At 43.4% G+C, this 23,035-nt stretch overlaps 1 protein-coding gene across 2 annotated transcripts in view; it reads right to left on the bottom strand.

Annotated features, from left to right (window-relative positions):
- The window catches only part of NADK2 (NAD kinase 2, mitochondrial), a 47,931-nt gene that overhangs the window by 13,288 nt on the left and 11,608 nt on the right, over positions 1-23,035 (bottom strand). For both annotated transcript variants that reach the window (XM_006116756.5, XM_075932538.2), the window contains exons 4-7: positions 20,271-20,352; positions 15,754-15,837; positions 11,388-11,524; positions 7,898-7,976 (exon numbers count right to left, since the gene is read on the bottom strand). In XM_006116756.5, coding sequence (XP_006116818.3) covers positions 7,898-7,976; positions 11,388-11,524; positions 15,754-15,837; positions 20,271-20,352 — 382 coding nt within the window. The remainder of the gene's footprint in view (positions 1-7,897; positions 7,977-11,387; positions 11,525-15,753; positions 15,838-20,270; positions 20,353-23,035) is intronic.

Raw genomic sequence — 23,035 nt, 5'->3', positions numbered from 1 at the left:
GACCTGTGGCATCTACATGTCATCTCTAAATTATCTTCAAAGCATTGCACAAATACCAGTATTACCCTAACAGGGTTACAATACAATGTACAAGAAACAGTCAATCCTAGTTGTACTATTTTTGCTATAAGAATCTCTGATCCAGGACATGTTCCTAAAAGGAACATCTGCAACTGTGCTTATGGAATGCAATGTAATCAAATAGTGTTTTCTATATTATGTAGATTCAAAGAGCAAAAATACTATTTTCTCAAGTAAAAGGCTGGAGCACCTGTGCACCTCTATTTCAGTGGTTAACTGATTTTTCGGACTTGGGATGTAAAATCCCGTTTAGAGTTAAACCTAGGTATCTGGAAAACTAGAGGAAAAGGTAATAATAGAGGTTACCTACACTTCTGTAACTGTTGTTGATGTGTTGCACGCCTGTTCCACTGTAGGTATGTGTGCTCGTTTCATGCACAGTTCTTGGAGAACTCTTTTCCCCTCAGTGGTACCTGAGAGGCAGCTCAAGCTCCCCTCTCTGTGTACTGCAGTAAGGAAGTGGAGATTTCCCCCAAGCTCCCTCAGTTCCTTTATACTGGAGAGACTCTGATAGAGAGGGGAAGGAGGACAGGCTGTGGAATAGACAGGTGCAATGCTCCAAGAAGAACAGTTACAGAAGGTACTTGTTTGTGTCCATTCCACTGTAAGTCACACATGAGCAAACATACATGGAAGTGAGCTCAGAGTCTATCTGAACAGTAACTGAAGGACAACTCATCCGAAAATGGCATAAGAAGAAGAAAAAATTTGGACTGATGACCAGTTGCAGCTTTACAAATGCCTAAAATTGGCCTACGAGTCAAAAATGCTGCCATTGTTGCCTGTGTTCAAGAAGAACATGCTGTAATGCTGTCTAGTAAATCTCCAGCTCACACCAAGGCAGCAGGCTAATTCACTCACAGACTCATAGAAATCAAAAGTGTCAAAAGCCATCATAATATGTTGTAGCATAGTTCAAAGGAAATGTAATAGTATTGTCTTCATTTATCTGTAACCTTTGGACTGGTATATTACAATGTGAATCACACACATACAACCTGCACTTAATTTGTCCTTAAATCAAAGGATGAGAATGAGTGTTTAGATGAGAATTTACTCAATGGTCTAGAACCACATGAAAACTAAGGGACTGTCTGGATGGATATAACTAAATGTACAATTTATGTCTGTGACTGAATTGCCCATTAACTGGAATTGAACCCTGAGAACTGTAAACGTGAAGCATGCTAACTTCAAAACATGGGTTGTTGCATTCAGCAATGGGAAATCTACAAGCTCATGGTGTGATGGAACACCGTGCAATATGACTTTCCAGGGAAGACTGCTTGGATAACATGGAAATTAGCTACAACCTTGGAGAGAAATGTTGGGTGACTGTTTGCCCATCCTTCTAGCTGAGATGGTAGCCATTAAGAATGCTACTTTCATACAGAAGTCATGCGACGAGCAACTTGCAGGAGTTCAAAGGTTACCCTTAATGGGTAACTCATGATGGTTGTATTACATCACAACATGGAAAGAAGCATCCTTTAAGTTGATGGCAACACACCAGATCTCCAGGGGGAATAACCACCAGTTTAACCACGTGGAATTTAAATCTTCTCCAGAAATGGATTTAATTATTAGATACAAAATAGAGCCTCTTTCATTTTGAATCAGAAAGTATTGGAAATAAAGTATTTCCTGACAGCAGAATTTCCTCTATGACCCCAGCTTGAAGAAGCTACAAGACATTCTACTGAAGGATGATCTCATGGGAGTGGTTCTTGAAGGATGGTTGTGGGAAGAAGCAGAAAGGAACTGGCGAGAATGCCTCAATTCTATCATGCATAACATCCACTGGTCTGATGTTATATGGTCCCCACTTGGAAAGTGGAATAAGCAGTGGGAAAACAAAGGAGGGAAATGGATGGAAGTACAGTAACTACACTCAACCAAAGCATTAAAATGTTTGTTTGAATGAGGTGAATGGAGAGAATGAACCTGCTGCAGTAGAGGGCAGTAAAAGACACCTCCTCTAACTCCTGCCCTTTCTCCTCAATTGAGACTGGGGAAGATCATGATATCTATATGGCTTCTGAGAACAGAACTGTTTCCTCTCTGCCATAATATTATTAATTCCAAGAGGTGTTAATGTTGCCTCAGAACCTTTTAAGCTATTAAGCCTTATCGAAAACAGAGACACTTTCAAAAATAAGGTCCTAAATGTTCTGCTGGGCTTCTGCACGGAGACAAGATGATTGTAACCATTAACATCTTCTCATGATGATAGCTGATGCCATGATTCAAGCTGTCACATCTGCACCATCTGAACTATCTTGCAGAGCAGTTCTGGAAATCAGATTGCCCTCATGGACCTTTACCTCAAACTCCTACTTACATCTTTTGGCAGTTTGTCTGTAAATTATATAATCTCCTAGATGGTGAAGGCATGGCAGCCCAAGTGTGCCTGCTAGTTTGCAATCATAAGTTGTAGACTACCTGTAAGTCCAATAAAGTCCAGGCTATTCGCTACTTTGCCTTTCAGGATCAATTCTTGGTGACCCTGTATCTCCCATTCATTAGCAGCTACCATGACCAAGGAACCAAGGGGAGGTAAGAGGTAGGGAGGAGGCTTTTGGGATCTCCAGTCTCCCAGCTGGACTGCAGCAGCCAGGAGAGTAGAGGAAACTACTTGGATTACAGCAACTTGTGAAAAACCCAAAACTCTCTCCAAAGACTTAGATCGCATGAGGTAGGTGGAGGAAATGAAGGGTATGGGTGAGTGCTGGCATTGGTGAGGTGTGTGTGTGGCGGGAGAAGGAGCTTGTGGTGTGTCCTCTGACTCCCAGCTGGGCTGCAGTTGCAGATGCCTACAACTCGGATGCAGAAATCTCTCCCAGCTGGGCTGGGGACAAGGGGAGCAGATTGCATGGAAGTAGATGGAGGAAAAGAGAGGGTAGGTAGGTGCCAGCATCTGTGTGGTGAGATCACAGAACCCTACAGCTGGAAGAGACCTCAGGAGGTCATCGAGTCCAGGTCCCCTGTGCAAAGCAGGAAACGGGGGTGGAAGTTTGTTTGGGGCATCCTGATTCTCATCTGGGCTGCAATAAGAGTCAGACCTTGTCTCAGCACAACAGCTTCTAGTGCAGGGGAGAGATGTGGGACTCTCTCTTGGGTGGGAGGGAGAGGAAAGCAGACTGCATGGGGGAAGGTGCCATAATTTCAGGTGAGTTATGCTGGCATGCTGGGGCATGAGGGTACATGGGAGATGGGGTGCTGCTGGGGAAACTCCCTTGTCTCATTAATGCAACAGAGGGCGCTTAGTCCAAGTACGTCTTCCCTTTTCTTCTTGAGGCTGTAATGAGGTGGAGTTGGTATTAATTACCAACTGATGGTGACAATTACAAGATCTGAAATATGCCAGGAAAAATATGATGAGGGGTGTGAAGGAATAAAAGTAGCACCCTGTATTTTTCACTGTTAGACTTAAAGAGCAAACACAAAATGGTGAATTTTCTGCAGTTCTAGACCAAAATATTTTTAATTTAGTATCAAGAGGGAAAGATATTGATTTTGGCCATGATGAATTTGTTAATAGGTGGCCATCACACCAGAGATGTTAGAAAGCTTGGGCTAAAATGTAATTTGTTTGGAGGGAAACAGATCCAGAGCAGAGAAGTAAGGAGGGCTAAGAGAGTCTGCATTAGCAGATTTTAATGAAGAAAATGACTTCATTTATTTTGGTGTTTTTCTATATAAAGCATTTAGGCTGCTTTTGTGGATAAGGATTCAGGCTTTGGTGAATGAGAGCAAAATGCCTAGCTCATGACAACTGCATGATTATATTTCAAACAAAGTTTACATAGGTATTAATAGCTTAAGGTAGGAAAGAAAAGGATTCTTTTAACAGATTTTTTTTCTGAGTGTTGTAGATATCTGGTACATGTTTTATGCTTTTATTTAGTGTCCATGTCTGATTTATTTATATAGCTGTTTTCAGAATATCTCATTTAAGTGTGTTTACTAGCTTGAGTTGTTAGAAAGGATGATAAAATATGTATTCCTAGGGAAGTGTTAATTTTCTTTTTATTTGAGCTTTAAATAAACATCTTAAGCATTGCTCCTTTTTAATTATCCTTTGTTTTAATATTTCTTCTTCCGTATCTATAAACTGTTTACAATATATATTTTATCTAGCTTGGTTTGTTTGTACTGGTAGTGCACATCCCCACACAACTTCAATATTGGTGTTGCACATAAGAAATTTAACCTGCCCAGAAGAAAATTTAGCCTGCCCAAAGATGGAAAATGTTAGCGAGAACACTGCCCGTCAGCACCGAGAAGCAGAGTGCCCGGTACCAAGGTCATAGCTTCGTCCATATGGGAAGTGAGTGGGTGCAGAACCATGAAGATTGGTGCCTCATTTGTTATGGAGTCACTCACCATTGGTATCACTGGTATCACCAGCATAGGTGGTTGGGTAAGAGGCTCTTTTGGCACCAGCGTTGTTGTACCTTGTGTTGCCCTTGGTGCCAGGGTGGGCATTTTGCTCTTAGATTTTGAGCAGAATGGAGGGTGTAGCTGCTTAGATGCTGTAACCCCTTGGGACTTGTCCACACTGGACATGCCCAATGCCTGTCGGTCCAATGAGAATGGTGAGATCAGTATCAAGGTGGACTTTGGTCTGAGAGGCTGGGTTTTTTTTTTTTTCAAGGCAGATCACTCCGTGGCGAGGGCTGCCATTGGCAAGTTTCTTAGCTGGAGAGTCCTGAGGAGGTGGAAGAAGAGGACCCTGATCTTAGGCCACTGCCAGGGACCGTTGTGGAGGTGGAGTATGAGACTCCAGTTCTGAAACCAGTCTGAGGGATTTCTTCATGAGGAAAAGTTTTAGTTGGAGGTCCCGTGCCTTGAATGACCTCGCTTCTAGTTTCTTGCAATGGAGGCATTTTTGAGGGATATGTGCCTCCCCAAGGCATCGGATGCACTGAGCATGGCCATCCAAGACTGAAATGGAAAACCATCAAATAAGGCATCTTTTGAAACTGGGGGAACCTGACATGATGAAGATCCCGTTAGAGAAGGGTATGGGAGAGGAGGGAAGAGAAGAAGAAAATATGTTTTTAAAAGATGGGTAGCAGGGGAACAGTAGGGAACCCAAAGTAAAAAAGGCTAAAAGAGGGGTATCTTACTGGTAAAGGTATGAAGCAAGGCTAGCTGCTGTGTTCTGACCTAAGCCTAGAGCAGTAGAGAAGGAACTGAGGTACGGTTGACAATACGCGCTGGTTGAACGCTTGCAATGCTGCAAGATGGCACAGTACGCACATAGGGTACTGCTGCTGTAAATCTCAGACTATACGCAACGGGCACTGAAACACATACAATAGAGCATCCAAAAGGACGCTCCTTGAAGAAGGTCTAACCAGGGCTCGCCGAACCACGGCGAGCCCCGCTCACCAGCCGCACTGCCCGAACCCAGCTCTTCCGGGTTATAATCTACTCGCCACAGGTGAGTAGATTACATAGTTTGTTGAGCCGTGGGTCTAACTATTTTCTTGCATCAATAAGTGGGACTGAGGAGTAGGGATGCGAATGGGTAACCAGTTAACCGGTTACCCGATAAGCATCATTGGGAGAAGCTTATTGGGGAACAGTTAACTGGCGCCCAGGAGCAGCCCTGGCAGAGGTGGCAACTAGAGTCTGGCTGACAGGGGTTTAGCGTAAAGTGCACAGGACAATTCCTGGCCAACGCAGCATCGTTCTGGCACTGAAAAATTAAACATAGTTCAAAAGTAAAAACAGCTAAAACTAACTTAACTCCTAGCACAGGGGCCACTTCAGAAATTTTTTAAGTGGCTCCAGGCCACATCAGAAGGGGTGGGGCATCAAGCGGAAGGGGCAGGGCCAAGATACTTCCTGGTTCCCCTCCCCCAGACCAATCTGTCTGGGGGTGAGTGTGCGCCTTTGTTTACCCTTCCCCTCCCCTCCCCCCCGGTGTTCTCCCTAGGTGCCCATGCCCCTGGTGTGGGAGGAGACTTCGCGCACTCCTAGTTGGCCGGAGGGTGGGAGCGTGCGCAAAGCCTCTTCTGCTCTGCCCTTGCCCTGAAAGCAACATGCAGCGCTTCAAAGCACCAAGTGCTCCTGGCAGGGCAGGAGGCGGCTTTGCGCGTTCCCTTGCACCCAGATCCTAATTGGCCTGGGGGTGGAGGAGCAACAGGACCTCCATGGGCCAGATCCACCTGCTTGGTGGGCCAGATCCAGCCCGCAGAGACACTTTTGCCCACCCGTGTCCTTACAAGAGGGTGTATCCGTACAAAGGAGTGAGGAAATCATTTTTAACTATTCTAAGATTGCTTTGGTAACTGTACTTGGTGATAAGATGGAAATGAAGGCTGTCAAGGCAGTGGCGGGCACTTGAGTTGCCTCAGCAAGGAAAAAAGTTCTCTGATAATGGTGCGTAAGGCAAGCACACACACCTACAGTAGACTGGACACATGCAAGCACTCAAAGAAGAACAGAAATGGGATACAAAGGGCTGAAACAAGAATTTTAAACTTAGATACAAAAGTAGTCCAGTATCTTGGAGAAAGCAGCACTAAGCTTTGGATACTTATGGTCTGAATTTCTCTACAAAGCCACTCTCCCAGGACACAAATGCTTGAATGACAAGAATTATAGTGTTTCTAGTGATTGAGATTGTGGAAAGAAAGATCAGAAGTTTGGTTTTGACCATGTTAAGGTTAAATTTATGGCAAGACCTCTAGGAGGAGAGGCTGGACAGATCTCTACTCAGTCTCCATTCTTAGGCTACGTCTAGACTGCAAGCCTCTTTCAAAAAAGTGAACCGCTTTTTCGAAAGAGGGCACCCAGGCAGTCTGGATGCTCTCTTTCAAAAAAGCCTAGTTTGCATTCAAGAATGCCTTTTTTCGAAAGAGCACTTTCGAAAAAAGGCGTTCTTCCTCGTGAAATGAGTAGTACCGCTGTCAAAAGAAAAGCCTTGTTCTTTCGATTTAATTTCGAAAGAACGCGGCTGTAGTCTAGATGCAAGTGAAGTTTTTTCGAAAAAAGGCTACTTTTTTTGAAAAAACCCTGCAGTCTAGACACAGCCTTAGTAAGTTAAGGATAGACAGGTAAATCTCCAAGTCATCATAAAGATGGTGATTGAAGCCAGCGAGAACATGAAGCCACGAAAACGAAGGGTGTAAAGCAAGGGTGGGGAACCTAAGGCCTGGGGGCTGGATACGGCCCCCATTTGCCTGGATCTGGCCCCCAAGGCTCAGAACTCCCCTCCCAGCATTGGGGAGCCAGTGCTGGCATTCCATCCCTCTGCCACTTCCCTGCAGGGCTGGAGCATACAACAGTCTTGGGTTCCATTAGGCTCTGGTGTGCAAGAGGAACGTAGGGAGAGTCTTTCTCCTTCTCAGTCCAGGGCCACGTCAGTAAGGATTTTGGGTTTTTTTGTTTTGTGTTGTTTTGGGGTTTGTTTTTTTTTTGGTTCTCTCATGTGCCGCCCCCCTGACTGATTTTTCTGTGGGTCAGCGGCCCCCGACCCAAGACAGGTTTCCCTCCCCGGAGTAAAGCAATAAAGGAACCCAGGACAAAGCCTTGTGTGATGCCACAGGCACAAGAATAGATCTGAAAGAATGGCTAGAGAGATACAATGATCATTAGGAATAGAGGTTATGTCACTCAATGGCTATATCACATCTTTGTATCTATTTTTGTTACCCAGTAAAGTCTGATATTCATGGGCTGAAAAGAAAGATGACAGCAAACACAATGATTACCAGCTGAATTTTCATAAACTGATATTTAAAACAAAAACAAATTTAGACTGTCACTCTTCAATGTTTAACAATGCAGAAGTTAAGGGTACCTGGATGAGAGAGACTCTCCAATGAAGACTTCATTTAGTGCTCTCACTGGCAAAAGGTGTGGTCCAGAAATGTCAGATCCTGCAGGTATTGGAGCAAATGACAGTTACTAAACAAATTATTGTGGTGAGTTTTAAATTACATTTCTAAAAACTGAATTCTCAAAATTTTCTTAATCCATTACAAATAGCAGTCACTGATTATAATTGAGATTACCTAAATTTGGATTAATATCAATTTTCAGTTCATTAATATCAATTTTCAGTTTTCTGAAGAGTTCATTTTTTCTAGCTGAGACTTTTCAGGCTTGGTATCTACTCAAAGAAACACTTTCCAGGAAAGCTGAGAATGACTATAGTAACAATTCAGGCAGTGTCTTGCCAAAAAACAAGTGGAGAACCAGACAAGCTGAATTCCTCTCTCTATATCCTGGGTCTACCACCCATGGCTCATGAGCCAAATATGGCTCTTGTGGAGCCCCCAACTCAGCCCATGCAGTTCTCCCTGCAGCATGGAGCCAGTGCTAGTGCTATAGTCTATTCCTCCTCCCCCTTTCCCCCGCAAGCTTAGAACACACCAGTGCTGGCTTCCTGCACGGGGCAGGCACAGGTGGCTGGGGGAGAAAGCCCTGATTCTTTGTGCCGGATTTGGCATATGGGAAAAAAGTCCATCATTTTTGGCTCCGTGCGCCGCTCTTTTGTTCCCCCGGCCTGTGGGGAACCAGGAACCAAAAATGGCTCCGTGCACTGCCCTTTCCTTTCCCTGGGAAACACTTCCTGCAGGCTTCCCCTGCAAATCCTTCTTGGCAAACAGGAGGCTGTGTTACACATGGCATGAAAGCAAGTAAGTGCCCCTCCAACCCTCATGCTCAGACCCTACACCGCCCCTCACTCGGTTCCCCTGGCCACACTCCCTGCCCTCCCCACCAGACAGCCTGCCACATCCCGCTCCTGCCCCCTGGCTAGACAGCCTGCCCCAGCCTGCTCCTGCAACCTCCCTCCCACCCAGACCTTACACCCTCACCTTCTGACCAGATTCTGCACCCGCAGCTTTGTCCCCCACACTTAACTCCTCACTTTTGGCCCAACCTCAGAACCTTGAGGGGCCCCTCAAAATTCACTAACCCTGGAGCCCTGACCCTCAGTCCTCCCTACCCTTCCCCCCACCAGCGGAGTGACATGTTTCAGATGGAGGTCAGATTAGTGAGGTTTGGGGGGTTTTGTAGTTTGTTTGTTTTCTGGCTTCTCACTTGTGGTCCCCGATTTTTCAGTGGGTCAGTGGCCTCAGTCCAAAAAAGATTCCCCACTCCTGCCATAAATACAATGTTGAACCCTTTTGTGTTGCACATAATATTTTACTTCATTTAAAAATGAAGCCTGGCCAACAAGCCCCCAATTGGGGACCAGCCCCCATTTGGCCCCCGTGTCATAAAACTCCAGCAACCCGCCACACATACCAACTCTGAGCCCATCACACACCTGAACCCCTTCCCTGAGCTCCTCATACCCCCAACATCCTGACTCCTGCACCCCCACATTCCCAATCTCCTGCCATAACACTCGTGCACTCTCACATCCCCCAACCTTGTGCCCTGAGACCATCATACACCCAAGTCCCCTACCCTGACCCCTCATACACACCAACCCTGACTTCTACACTCCCGCATCCCCAGCCCTCTGTCATAAAATTGACAGAAGATAGCCTGAATGCATGCATGAAGCTGGATTTGACCAGCTGTGATGTAAACTTCAAATAAATGTGTGAAAAAGATGCAGTAGCAGCAGAAGTCCCATTAAATAAAGTCTGTAAGCACGTTTTATTTGTGTTATTATTAATCATGTCAATTATCAATAATATTAAGTTGTATATTTTCAGTCATGCAAATGGGCATTCTTATACAGCTCTTTGTTGACCACTTATTCTGAATTTTGATGTAAATTGGCTCTTTGGTTTGAAAAGGTTGCCAACCCCTGCTTTATATAGTGACAGGTTACCCCCAAAAAAATCATAATTATTTCTGGTATTATGATGGTGACACTTGGCCTGCAAAAGGTTAGGGTTATAGCTTGAAGAATGGTTTGCAAAAAAATTGACCTTACTGTAATTGTGATTCTTCAAGAGAATGTAGTATGTGGAAAACCCATTATTGGTACATTTGAATAAAACTCATGTGAGATCTGAATTTTTGAGTATCAGTGTCCATTGATGCCACACCTACCCTGTGTCTCCCCACGAAAACATAAAAGGCAGTGGGGGGGGGGGGGTAGGGAGGGTGGAGTGCTGCAATTTTCTCTGGGCTCCCCATCAATTCTATGACCATGTTGCTAAGGACTCCAAAATACGGGGATGGAGGGCAAGTTGTAATCAGTGTGGATCCCACATCTCAAAGAGCCCAATAACGGTAAATAAGTAGGGTAAGTAATCGTACCGTAGATTAGGAAGCATTCTTTTTCCTTCAAGTTTGCATCCCTGTGAATCCCTCTGTACAGAGGGCTCTGATGGTGAACATTCAGTCCACATAGATCAATATAATTCATGGCAGTGGTATGCCAATAAACCACAAGAGTTCAGAATATTAGATAAAATTTGAGTTTTAGACAATTCAGGCAAAGTTAAAAACTACCAGGTTGTACATTCACCAGATTCTGGATTGCTGCCATGGGTGGTAAGAAGCAACAGAGGGAGGTTCGTAAGATACCCCACCTCCCTGTGTGCCCTTGAACAGGAGCACAAGCACAGCGTGCACATGTAGCCCCAGACACTTCCATTCAAGACTCCAATCTCATTCAGCTAAAGCGGGATTCACACTGCAACATAGCAGAAAAACACTGCTTTGTCAAGAGGGGAGTCATCTTTGAAAGTTTGGGAAACTGTATAGTACATCTTATGGCCTGTTGATGCTAATTTTCCAGGGTTGGACAGCCAATCTTTCCCCCAATCTCCCTAGCATTCTTACAGTTAATACTAACTATTTAGGATGAAGGTTTTCAAGTCTGTCATAAAACATTCATATTACCACCTTTCCACAGACAAGGCAAATACCGAGAACTGTACAACAGGCTCTTTTTTCCATTTGAGTTTTAATTGTCAAAAAAAAGTAGCATTTTCTTTAAGGAATAATTTCACCTTAAAGAGCCAATAGCAAAATACAAGGAACACCATTCAAGAAGCTTGTGTCTTGCTTCAGGCTATGGCAGATGACATTTTTTAAATAGAGAGTCAACTATTAGCTAATTCTAGAAGCTAATATGTATATAGTCTCAGGTAGATATATTTCAACACTCAAGACAGAGCCCCTGCTTCAAGTTTGGGTCCCAATCCTAAGGACCAATCCCCATCCCCCTTCCCTGAGCTTGTGCGAATACATTTATAACAATTTTACAAGCCTACAATAACTATACTCCCCCCAAAAATATTACACAACCACTTGGCCATTCAAGTGAGCACTGCTAAGTTTTGTTGGTTACATTCATAATTCTGACTCCAACTTACTTTGATCATAGAATCTTCCATTAACATGGGCCCTGCTGTACTGCTCCTGGCTTAACTGCTGTTCATGCAAATCTACAGGGGTAGGGTTAATACCAGTTCCTTCAAGATATATCCGGATTCGCTGCCGCCACTGCCACCTTAGAGAAAGAGATAGGTACCAGTGTTGGAGTCAAAACATAAGGCCTCCATTTTCACTGCGTCACTGATGAACTCAAAACGTAAGTAACTAGATACAGCAATATTCTTTACAAAGGCAGGAGACAGCCAAATTCGTAAATCAGTTTAAAAAGCTTACCAATTTCTAGCACCAAATCTGTCAAAGATAATTCAAATTCATCATAGAATTTATACTAAACATGTATTTTACATCTATTTTTGTTTTGTTAAATGCTGACTGACAAATTCTCTAGGTCTAGAGGCATAACCATAGTTGAATACACACAGGGTATCAGCACTTGAATAGTATTTACATGTCCTTCCATAAATTGTGGCAACGATCTATTCCCCAGAGTAGAAAAACAATTCCTTCTCACGCCTCCTATTTTACCTGAAAAACTACAGCAGTTTCTTCTCCAATTTTGAGCAGAAAGCCTGAATAGCTGAAGCAGTTACAAATAGATGTTTAAAGGCAGTCCCACGGACTTGGTGGTGATAATTAGATACAGCAACTAGTGGAAAACTCAACTTGCTTATCAAATCACAATATCCCTCTCTAAGAAGGCTCTAAGGGTAGCCTAAAAAAAGACTACAGATTGAGGAACTAAACAAAGGATTTTATTCCAAACAAGTTGAGCAGTCCTACAAGCCCACAGACAGAAGAATATAAGACAGAACGTAAGCAAGAGTGCTAATGGAACCTTTATACTAGGGATGTAATAGTATAATCATTTAAACTGTTCACTGATAAGGTTACCACTGACAGTTACATGCAGGCTCCCAGTCCCACTCCTAGGAAGCCAGCTGCCATACCGCGCTGCTGGATCTGTATGAGAGCCCGCAGCCTGAGGTGGCAGCTTACTCCTCAGAAGCTGTGTCAGGAGCGGGACGAGGAACCAGGAATGGGAACCCACTTAAAACAGGGAGATTTAAATGCATGTAATTAAGTTACCCTGGGAGCTGGTGTGCATGGAGAGCCGTAGTGGTCAATTGCGGAAGAACTTTGTACGTGCTAGTTTAGAGGTGGTGAGGCCAGCATTCTTTCCCCCTTTCCCTATATCTGATGAGCCAAAGGCAAGTCTTTGGGAACGTATGCCATTTAAGATAAGCATTGTTGCCAGTATAGCAAGAACAAGTATAAAATAAGGGTAAAGGGCAAGAACTCAAACAATTCTGTTTACCCTAATGTACTGATCACGTAAATAGGGCCAAAGAACAAGAAGATCCAGATCAGACCAGATTGATAACTAACAGCTAAGCCCTACATCAGCATGTAATGAGTAAGCCCTGGAAATTTCCAAACAAGACAGGAAAACTGTATTTAAGGCTGCCTCAGAGCCTAGCAAATCGGACCTCACCGATGGGCTTTGGGTACCGGCGCCTCGGAAGCTGAGACAACCTCCCACTTCGTCCACAGCCTACCCAGGGTCCCAGGCTTGCAGGAAGGGACATAAGATATGCCGCTTCTTTGTTATGTTGATCTTCCAGTTATGGGGCTCAGCTGTTAGCTGTCAGGAAATAAACTACTTGTGTTTGACAGATACCTGTGTAGCGTCCTTTGCACTTTGAGAGCCCAGTGTCAGAACTGAGACTTACTCTTGCCGACTACAAGAGCAGGTTTTTAAGACAGCTCCCTGAATGTATCAGCTCCCCCTATCCGCGCCCCGAGCTGCTGCCTTTAATACAGAGACAGCAGCACAGGGCTGTAGCCAGTTCTTGTGGGATGCAGTGTACACCAGGTGCCAACTTTTAAACCAGCTCCCTGCGCATACCAGCTCCCACCTGCCAACCTGCACTGCTGCCTCTATGAAATGCAGCAGCACAGGGTGGCAGGCAGCTCCCCAGAAGGCAGTGCATGCCAGGAGCTGGTTTTTAAGCTGGCTCCCAATGGGTACTGGATCCTGCATATATCTAGGTATCCTGCATATATCCTGCATATTATGATTCTAGGTTGTATCAACAGGTGTGTTGTAAGCAAAACTCGTGAAGTCATTCTGCCGCTCTACTCTGCACTAGTTAGGCCTCAGCTGGAGTACTGTGTCCAGTTCTGGGCGCCACATTTCAAGAAAGATGTGGAGAAATTGGAAAGGGTACAGAGAAGAGCGACAAGAATGATTAAAGGTCTAGAGAACATGACCTATGAAGCCAGGCTTCATGAACTGGGCTTGTTTAGTTTGGAAAAAAGAAGATTAAGGGGGGACATGATAGCGGTTTTCAAATATCTAAAAGGGTGTCACAAGGAGGAAGGCGAAAATTTGTTCCTCTTGGTTTCTGAGGACAGGACAAGGAGTAATGGGCTTAAAGTGCAGCAGGGGAGGTTTAGATTGGACATTAGGAAAAAATTCCTAACTGTCAGGATGGTCAAATATTGGAATAAATTGCCAAGGGAGGTGGTGGAATCTCCCTCTCTGGAGATATTTAAGAACAGGTTAGACAGACATCTGTCAGGGATGGTGTAGGTGGAGCTTGGTCCTGCCTTGAGGGCGGGGGGCTGGACTCGATGACCTCTCGAGGTCCCTTCCAGTCCTATTATTCTATGATTCTATGATTCTATCTGTAAACATTAACTGATGAGCCCAGGCTGCCACAGGCAGCAGAATGGGGCGGCAGCCAGCTCTTTGGGAGCAGGGTCAGCAGACAGGAGCTGGCTGCCTCCCCCCACTACTTATACTGAAAAGCTCACAGCACAGCCAGCTCCCCGGGAGTTGGGCCAGCCAGCTCTTTTTTTGGAGAGCCCACAGCTCCTGAAGAGCCCAGCTCTGCTCCTGGAGAGCCCACTGAGATTTTCAGTGATTAGACAGTTACCTAATTAACTGCTTTTTAACATCCCTACTTTATACCAAACCCATCTCACTATGAACCCCACTGTAAGCGGCACTGTTATCACTCTACTTTTAAGGCTGCCCCACACTTCCCATTATAAGACTCTGCTTTAGAATTTTACCAAACAAATCATCTGACTAAAATGTTAAATGCCACATGCCTGCCTCAGAATTTTTGGGGAACTTTTCAGACAAAATTGTTCAGACGATTCTGACCATTAGGCTGAGGGAAAATACATTTTGCCCACATTAAAAATATCTGGTAACCTTTTATAGTATGGTAACTATTTTATTTTCTAGCTCTGTTTTACCTGCATTCTGCCATATATTTCAAGTTATAGACATCTAGGATGATGATGTGCTTTCGCAGCACATTTGACACAACACAAAGAAGGTGCCAATCTGAAATTTCTCAGGATTGCTACAGACCTCAATCAAGATTTAACAATCTGAAGTGCCATCTAAAATCTAAGAGGGACAAGGTGTGTAGCATGCTTTCAGACTGTTAAAAAAGCGACACTCTGATGCAGAAACTAGAGAACCTGAATCACCAAAAGAGAAAAATCACTCTTTTTTGTGACATCTAATTCAGCTGATGAAAATGAACATATGTGGGTCGGCACTGCTTTGGATCATTATCAGAACCTATCAGTATGGACACGTCCTCTGGAATGGTGTTTGAAGCATGAAGCAACATGTGCATTTTTAGTACATCTAGCATATAAGTATCTTGCAATGCCAGCTACAACATGGCATGTGAATACCTGTCCTCACTTTCAGGTGACATTGTAAAAAAGAAACAGAAAGCATTATCTCCTGCAAAAAAGTAACCAAATTCGTTTGTCTATATAATTGGCTGAACATGAAATAGGACTGAATAGACTTATAAGCTCTAAAGTTTTACTTTCTCTGTTTTTGAATGCAGGTATTTGTACAATCAACTTTCATGATAAAGAAATGGCATAATACTCTTATGAAGTGGACTGCAAAATACAATGTTGCTCTTTACTGTGTAAATATTCCTAATAAATATAAAGTGAGCACTGTGGAATTTGTATTGTGCTGTAACTGAAATCAATATATTTAAAAATGTAGAAAATATCCAAAATATTAGTAAATGGTATTCTATTAACGATGTTATATTTTTAATCACACAATTAATTGCAATTTTTTTAATCACTTGAATTTCTAGTACAAACTGAATCTAGGTCTCCCAAACTCCAATTCAATTCTTTAACTATAAAGTAATCCTTCAAGGTGCTAAGCCTTAAAACTCAGTTCATGATTTCACATACTTACTTTCTTCTTCTGTTAGTAATGTTGCCCATCATTACACGTGTTCTCCTCAGGAAATACATTTTGTAAAAACAAAGAGCATAGAATCCTACCTGAACTCACCACGATAAAACTTCTGTAATGCTTCTGGAAAAGAGTGTGTATATCGCACAGGCAAACACAAATGTCCTTCAGATCTACAATGAAAAGAAGACAGAACAATAGGAGTGGCAGTCAAAGCTGTGAGTTGAGTGTTCTGATAGCTACATAAAAGCAAAGTTAGATTTTCATTTTCTAAAAGTGATTTGTGATCTCTCTCACTAGGAAGTCAGGCATTATGCAGTGGCAATAGGTTATAGAGCCTTTTACTTGTTGGTACATGATTCAAATACAGACAAAGATGCTAGTGGGAATTAATGCTATCCAATGAAAACAGAGTGAATCTACTCAACAGATGAGTTATTCATATTCAAATCATAAATAGCACATCTAGGCAATCTTGCTGGCAAATCTGGCAAAGCAGCAAACGGTTACAAAGCAAAGACACAAACCTACTCTGTCATCCACAAAGGACAGGGCTGAGGCACAATGGAAGAAGTGTGGGCAAACTTGCACTGCTTGTTCTGTAGCTACAAGACTTTGGTCTCCATGGTTGTCAAATCACTTTTCATCAGTATATATTCAAACACTTCTTTAAAAAACTGGCAGCTAAGCAGTATTTCTCTGCCCTCAATCTGAACTGACATATCATAGGCATTTGTTTTGTTTCTGACATGGAAACTAACAAACATGGTGCAAAAAGCAGACTGACAAAGGCTACCAAATATATGTGAAATGAGGAGGAAATTGATTTACTTACACAAACTTACTATGACCATAGGCATTACACTTGATCTATCTCTCCGTAAATGGAGACTATTTCTCTACTCATCTGAGTTGAGATTAAACTGTGAAGCATTCTCATACTATGATGACATACTAGAAGACTTGCCCAGCTCTTTCAGGGCAGGGGGCTTTCTCCCTTTCCCCTATCCCCTCCAGGGGCTGGGGAGGAGGCAGAAGGGCAAGCAGGGGCTGTCTCCCAGGCGGTGGGGGGAGAGGGGGGGGGCAGACAAGATGGCGAGCTCTACCTCTGCTAGCAACTCCCTTAATGGTAGGGCTGCCTGTGGTGGTCACTCTATAGTATAACTCTCCCCTGCAGACACACTGCCATCAGTGGTGAAGGAATATCTCGTTCCATCTCTCTACCCCCTCCCTTTCCATGTACTGGAAAACAGCCCCATTCATGGCACTTCCAATTTTCCTGACACAACCAAATCCCAGCCTTGCTTTAAGTTAGGAGACAAGAAAGCTGCATACCAAATTTGGTGGTCATAGCTCTTACCATTTAGGAGGCATTCTTAGACTCAGACAGACAAATGCACATTTCTGAAATATAGATAAATAGCACTACTAATTGTGCAGGTACTTTTTGGAAGCCTGTTGAAAGTAGATAAAAAATGTTTTAATCCCCTTTCTTTCTGGGAGCAGAACAAATATCTAGTGCTGTCTGTACACTATAGCATGTATGAACCTCATCAGTTTCTCTGCTTGGCATATGCACACTTCTAAATAGACCAAAGAAAGAGAGGTTACTCTCCTTGTGTATTAACTGAAGTTCTTTGAGATGTGTCCCCCTACAGGGGTTTCACTGCAATTTCAATTGCATGAGTGCATGCGCACTTGGAGATTTTCAGTAGCAGTGCCCTTTCAGCCTAGATAAGTGCTTACTATACATGCACATCCTCATGGCTGGCACTTCGGTGACATAGAACTGTGTCCTGGGCTATACAATCTCCTCCTAAAGTATATATCAGCAAATTTATAACAAGAAATAATGCATGCAAAAATCCATGTCAAGAGTGAGTGGGAACCACAGTCCCTTTGGCTCCGTCAATAATTGATATGAACAGGTTGGGAAGATTTTCAAAACAGTTTGCTTTTATCAGATAGAAGGCTAATACCTTCTGATGTCTAAGATGTGCAGGATAGCATCCTCCCATGGATGACTTGTTTGACATGAAATTTAGAGAACATCTTAAGAAAGCATTTAAGATGGATGTAAAATCCCTCATATTTGAAAAATACTGAAAAGTGGGGTGGGGAGCAGGAGGAAGAACACCACTCAATTTCTATTTTCTGACTCTTTGGGCAGAGGCGATAGTCACCAAAAAGGACATCTTTGTGGAAAGATTAAGGCAGTAGCAGGGTTCAAAGGGAGTTTTCATAGGGCTCCTCAAGTACCAAATTTAACTCGCACACAGGAACAGATTCTTTAATATTAGGGAAATGGTTCCTTAACTTGTTGATAAACCTCAATGTTGTGGGGTGAGCAAGCACAAAAAAAATCCCTCAACCGCTCACATCGCTAGTGAATACAATGTTTCATTTATGTTATTACTAATCATTATGTCAATTATTATTATTATTACATTGCATATGTTCAGTCACGCAAATGGGCATTCTTATATGGGTCTTTGCTGACCACTTGTTCTGATTTTTTATGCCGTTTGGCTCTTTGGTTTGAAAAGGCTGCTGACCCCTGATCTTGGTCTTCTTGGTCCTGCCATGAGGGTAGGAGACTAGACGATAATTTTTTGAGATTCCTTCCAGTTCTAGGAAGACTATGATTCTATGTGTGTACAATCACTCTAAGGAAAACTATGTTTAAGCATCCATCTGATTTTCCACAGGAGCTGTTGGGTGCTTGGCATTTTTGGAAGGAAAAAAAAAAAGTCACAACTGCCTAACATTGATCTAAATGCTGAACCGTAGACTTCTATTTTTAAAGATCTTGGTTTTCAACATTAACTGTATATGGCCTGGTCTAGACTAGAAATTTTGGTCCTGCTGTTAAATTTACACCTGGGGGAATTCTGTGCCACTGCACGTGTAGACTTTATGTCCGTCCCCCCCTCCCCAGACTTCTGCAGAAAAGACATTCTGCCCTGCCAAAGATCTGCTGTAATTACACCAGAGGCTGCCCTGGTGCCAGAAGAGGGCAGCTGGCTCAGAGCCAGAGCAACCAGCTGTGGAAAGGAAGGAGGAAAGACTGCTTTGCTCATAGCATCCTGCCCACAGGGCCAGGTGAGAAGGCAAAGGATATGGGGGAGATGGACAGAGCAGAGCGCATGGGGCTGCTAGAAGGTCACAGGAGCGAGTGGAGTGACAGCATTGAGCCAGGGGCTCAGTAGATGGGAATGCAGGGCCACATGGGGATGGGGTGATGGCCGAGTAGGAGTGCAGGGACAGATGGGGAAGATGTGTCAACTGAATGAGAGAGACTAGGGATGAACCACTGAATGAGGGTGGCTCCCAGGCTTCCTAACAATCCCTCCTCCATACCCCCCAAAATAATCCTGTTTTACACTTCTCCCAACAACACTCAACAATCCTTCAGGTTCATTCCCAGGCTCCTTCCCAGCAATTACTCACCTCTCTCAGTTCCTCCGTTACCCCCAACTTTCCCAAGCATTAACAATGTTTCTCAAGGGAAAGGGAAATACATTTCTTTATTTTAGTTTAAATGAATTATTATGCAGTTCTGTATTAATATGCCTGATAAGGAATGATGTAAAAAAAAATCCTGAATCTTTTTTGTTGTCTGTATCATTGCAGAGATGATTTCAGACAGGTATTTTGAAATAAGTTACCAAACTAATTGAAAATGGTGTGGATCTATAGTGCTAGTTTGACAAATAAAATATGAACTATGCAAAACTTTAAAACATTTTACATAGAATTTAATTTTTGATGCAAAATTGCCCCCAAAGTAGTTATTTGATCAGATAACTTGAGTGCAAGCAAATCTAGAAAATGTAAACATTTGTTAATGGACAAACATTTGTTTCTGGTTCAACGGCTGGGAACAAACTTGTATATCCTTGAAAAGCATCTGTGGAACTTTTTTGGGGGCGGAGTCCGCAAACCCACAAAAAAATCAGTCAGGGACCACACAAGTGAGAAGACAAAACAAACCAACCCACCCTCACTGACATGGTCCCCAGCTAAGATGGAGAAAGACACTCTCCACATTCCCCTCACATACTAAAGCTTGGGGGGAGGGGGAGGAGGCTAATAGATTCTGTGTGTTCCAGCCCCATGGGAGTGCAAGCACAGACTCCTCAATGCTAGAGGGAGGACCCCCCCAAGCCTCAGGGATTGTATCTAGGTGAGCCATTAGGTTTCCCACCCCTGGCTTAGTTCATGTACATCCTATTAGCTTGAGCCACCTGTCAACTCACATTAAAAGATGACCAATAATTCTAGCCTAAGAAAAGCTCAACAGCTGCAAAAAGACTTTCAGGAAACAAGAAATATTCTCACCTTGAAACATTAATTAACCTCCATTTACCAAGTAAGTGTATGCTCATTTTTGGAGCCAGCATAGGATTCAAATAATAGTAGACTAACATGAAAATAGATGGAAAGAGCCACTGGCTACAGAGATAAGTAAAAATGTGTTTGCTTGGTAATACTGTTTACCTTAATAATGGCAGCAGTTTAATCTGATGTTAACGGTATTATACATTGAATAATAATTGTACTCTATATAGTATATACTTTGTTTTCCTAAAGGTGTTATTCTTACCTTTCTGGATCAGTATTTACTCCAATAACTGGTTTCAATCTGTCAAAAACTTTACTAGCTGCCAGCAACATTGTGCCATCACCTACAAAAAAAAAAGTAGTAAAAAGAACAGCTGATTACTTTCAATTTAGTTTGGTATATTTAAATTCTTAAGTAAATGTCATATACAGACATTATCGTTGCAATCATATTTTTAATATTTCTATACAAGCAGTAGGTTAAATAGGTTTTATAAAAGCAGAATAGAACTGCTAACTCTCCATTTCAGTGCTCTCCACTGAAAACATCTGTCTGACTTTGAAATTAAATGTTGGATACTACCAAGATATTAAATGTATTCAGAATTGCAATGAAAATTCAATATGTATAAAAAGTACAATGGAGCACCACTTATCTGATGCTTGGACCATACATTTTGTATTGGCAAATGTTAGATTAGCATCTGTGGAGGACTGTGTGTATTAAACTGAAACTGAAATTTAAGTTTATCTTTTCTTCTTTGGCTACCTTTTCTAACAAAAAAGGACTTAATTTTTCAATCAAAACTATGACTATTACAAAAGGGGAAGAAGGTTCATCTGCAATATAATTCCTAACATTAATCAAGCACTTCAGAAATAGCATTTGGGTTTTAGTGCTGCTTCAACTGTATATGAAGTTCTCTTAAAATTATGGCCACCAGTTATTTTTCAAAGATAATGTTTTCCCAATGTCTTAGATGTTTCCCCAAAAACAGAGCTTTAAAAATCCACCACTTTAAGTCAAGTAGAAATCTTTCCCAAGTACTATCAACTTCTTTAAATATAAGCTCTCATTTGAAATGTTTAGCCCTCATATTTGCAAACAGGATCTGCAAAATGTGAGCAAAATGAACTAATATAGACACAAGAACACACCGCAAACAACTCCAGTTCCTGCTGATAATTATATTTTGCCAACCAAATAAAAACTAAACAGAATTCCATCACTGTTCACTGCTGCTACCATAAAATCTTGAGTATAATGCGCACCTACCTTTTAAATGTCAAAATCCCAGAATAAAATGAACTCTTATCTATAAGGCGCACCCCCATTATACTCGCAATTTTACGGTGTGTATATATCGGAAGGAAGGGGCCACTCCCACCTGCAGGCTCTCCCGGGAAACGCGCATCCAGCACCGGGGAGCTGCACCTGCCATGAGCGCCCGCTGCACAGCTGCCAGCCAGCCGCGCTGACCTCGCACCTGCCACAAGGGCCCCCTGCCCAGCTGACCTCGCACCTGCCATGAGGGCCCCCCGCCCAGCTGACCTCGTGCCATGCCTTATCCAGGAGCCTGGCGGGGAGGGCGAGTTAAAAACTTTACAGATGACCTCCTATGTATAATGCGCACTGCGGCTTTAACCCTTAAAAACTGTGAAAAAAAGTGTGCATTATACTCACGATTTTACGGTATTCAGAGTAGTGCATGCAATTCTGAAACTGACAAGAATCAGGCCAGTTTCTCTGATACTACTTTAGAAAGCAATAAGCAGTGGATCACCAAAAATCAGAGGCTAAAGGAAAGAGAAAAAGAAGCAACCAGAAAAGAGGCAGAGCAGCAGAGACCAGAGATTCCTTACAGCAGCAATGAGTTTCTTTTGTGGATGAAGAAGAGACAGTCCTTCCTGACATGCAAGACAGGAGATTTGGAGACCTCTGAATTCGTTATACACTTACAGGTTGAGCCTCTCTAGTTCAAGACTCTCTGATCTGGCAACATTCATGGCTTCCTTCGGCCATAGATGCCCCAGGACTGGAGCACTCGGGGAAAAAATGTGGCAGCAGGACTACAATGTTGCTGGACCAGAGTGCCCCAGCAGGTGGCAGGAGCCCAGAGTCCAGCAACCGGACACGGAGCCCAGCAAGGGAGCCAGTGGCCAGGAGCAGAGCCTGCGAGGGGAACTGGAAGTGGGGGCTGTCTGGGAACTGGGCGGCTGGGAAGCCCTGCAGCAGAGAGACTGGAAGCAAAGCCAGGCCAGGAGGGGAGCCGGACCAGCAGTCGGGAGCAGAAACCCAGAAGCTAAAAGCACAGGGGCTGGCATTGACCTTCCTTGGGCCAGCAAACTCATTGGTTAGGGACTACAGGATGTCCCTGCTATACAACCACCTGGTGACGCTTGTAGGAAGTGTGGCATTATAAGCCCTTCCATTGCCCGCTTTTACATTGCACAAAAAAAGACCAATTTGCACAAACAGAAGTCAGCTGAAGGGAAAAATTACTCACTTTACATCATTTTGCTATACCTTCACATTTTTTGGAACGTATGGTGACAGACTGCTGGCTAAGCCAGAGCTCTGCCTCTACAGCCTGGCTGAAAAGGCCAATTGCAGACAGCTGTGCAATCCCAGGCCTGATGGGCTAATGGAAGCAGCTGTGGGCCTCATTAGCCAGAGGGCTATAAAAGACAGCCAGAGGGGAAGTCAAAGTGGAGGAGCCAGGGTGTGGCTGAGTATGCTCCCAAGTCATACTCAGCTGAGAGGCTGGCTGAGCTAGCTGCTAGAAAACAAAATAAGTGTAAATAAGTGGTGGGAAATTGGCACTGACAAAAAAGGCATGGGTGACCGCACCAGAGAGGGTCTCCAGTTGGTTTGTGACCCAAGAAGGGGTCTCAAGGCAAGGGGCCAGGGTGAGGACCTTGTCACAGTATCTTGAACATCTAACAGGGATACCCTAAGGATTTGACTACAGGGTGTCAGACCTGAGAGGTCCAACCTGTACTAGCCAAAGGATAGCACTGAAGATG

This window comes from Pelodiscus sinensis, chromosome 6, assembly GCF_052426305.1.
Source record: "Pelodiscus sinensis isolate ZL-2025 chromosome 6, ASM5242630v1, whole genome shotgun sequence".
In the NCBI taxonomy this organism is placed as follows: Eukaryota; Metazoa; Chordata; order Testudines; family Trionychidae; genus Pelodiscus; species Pelodiscus sinensis.
This window is presented reverse-complemented; position numbering and strand designations above follow the sequence as displayed.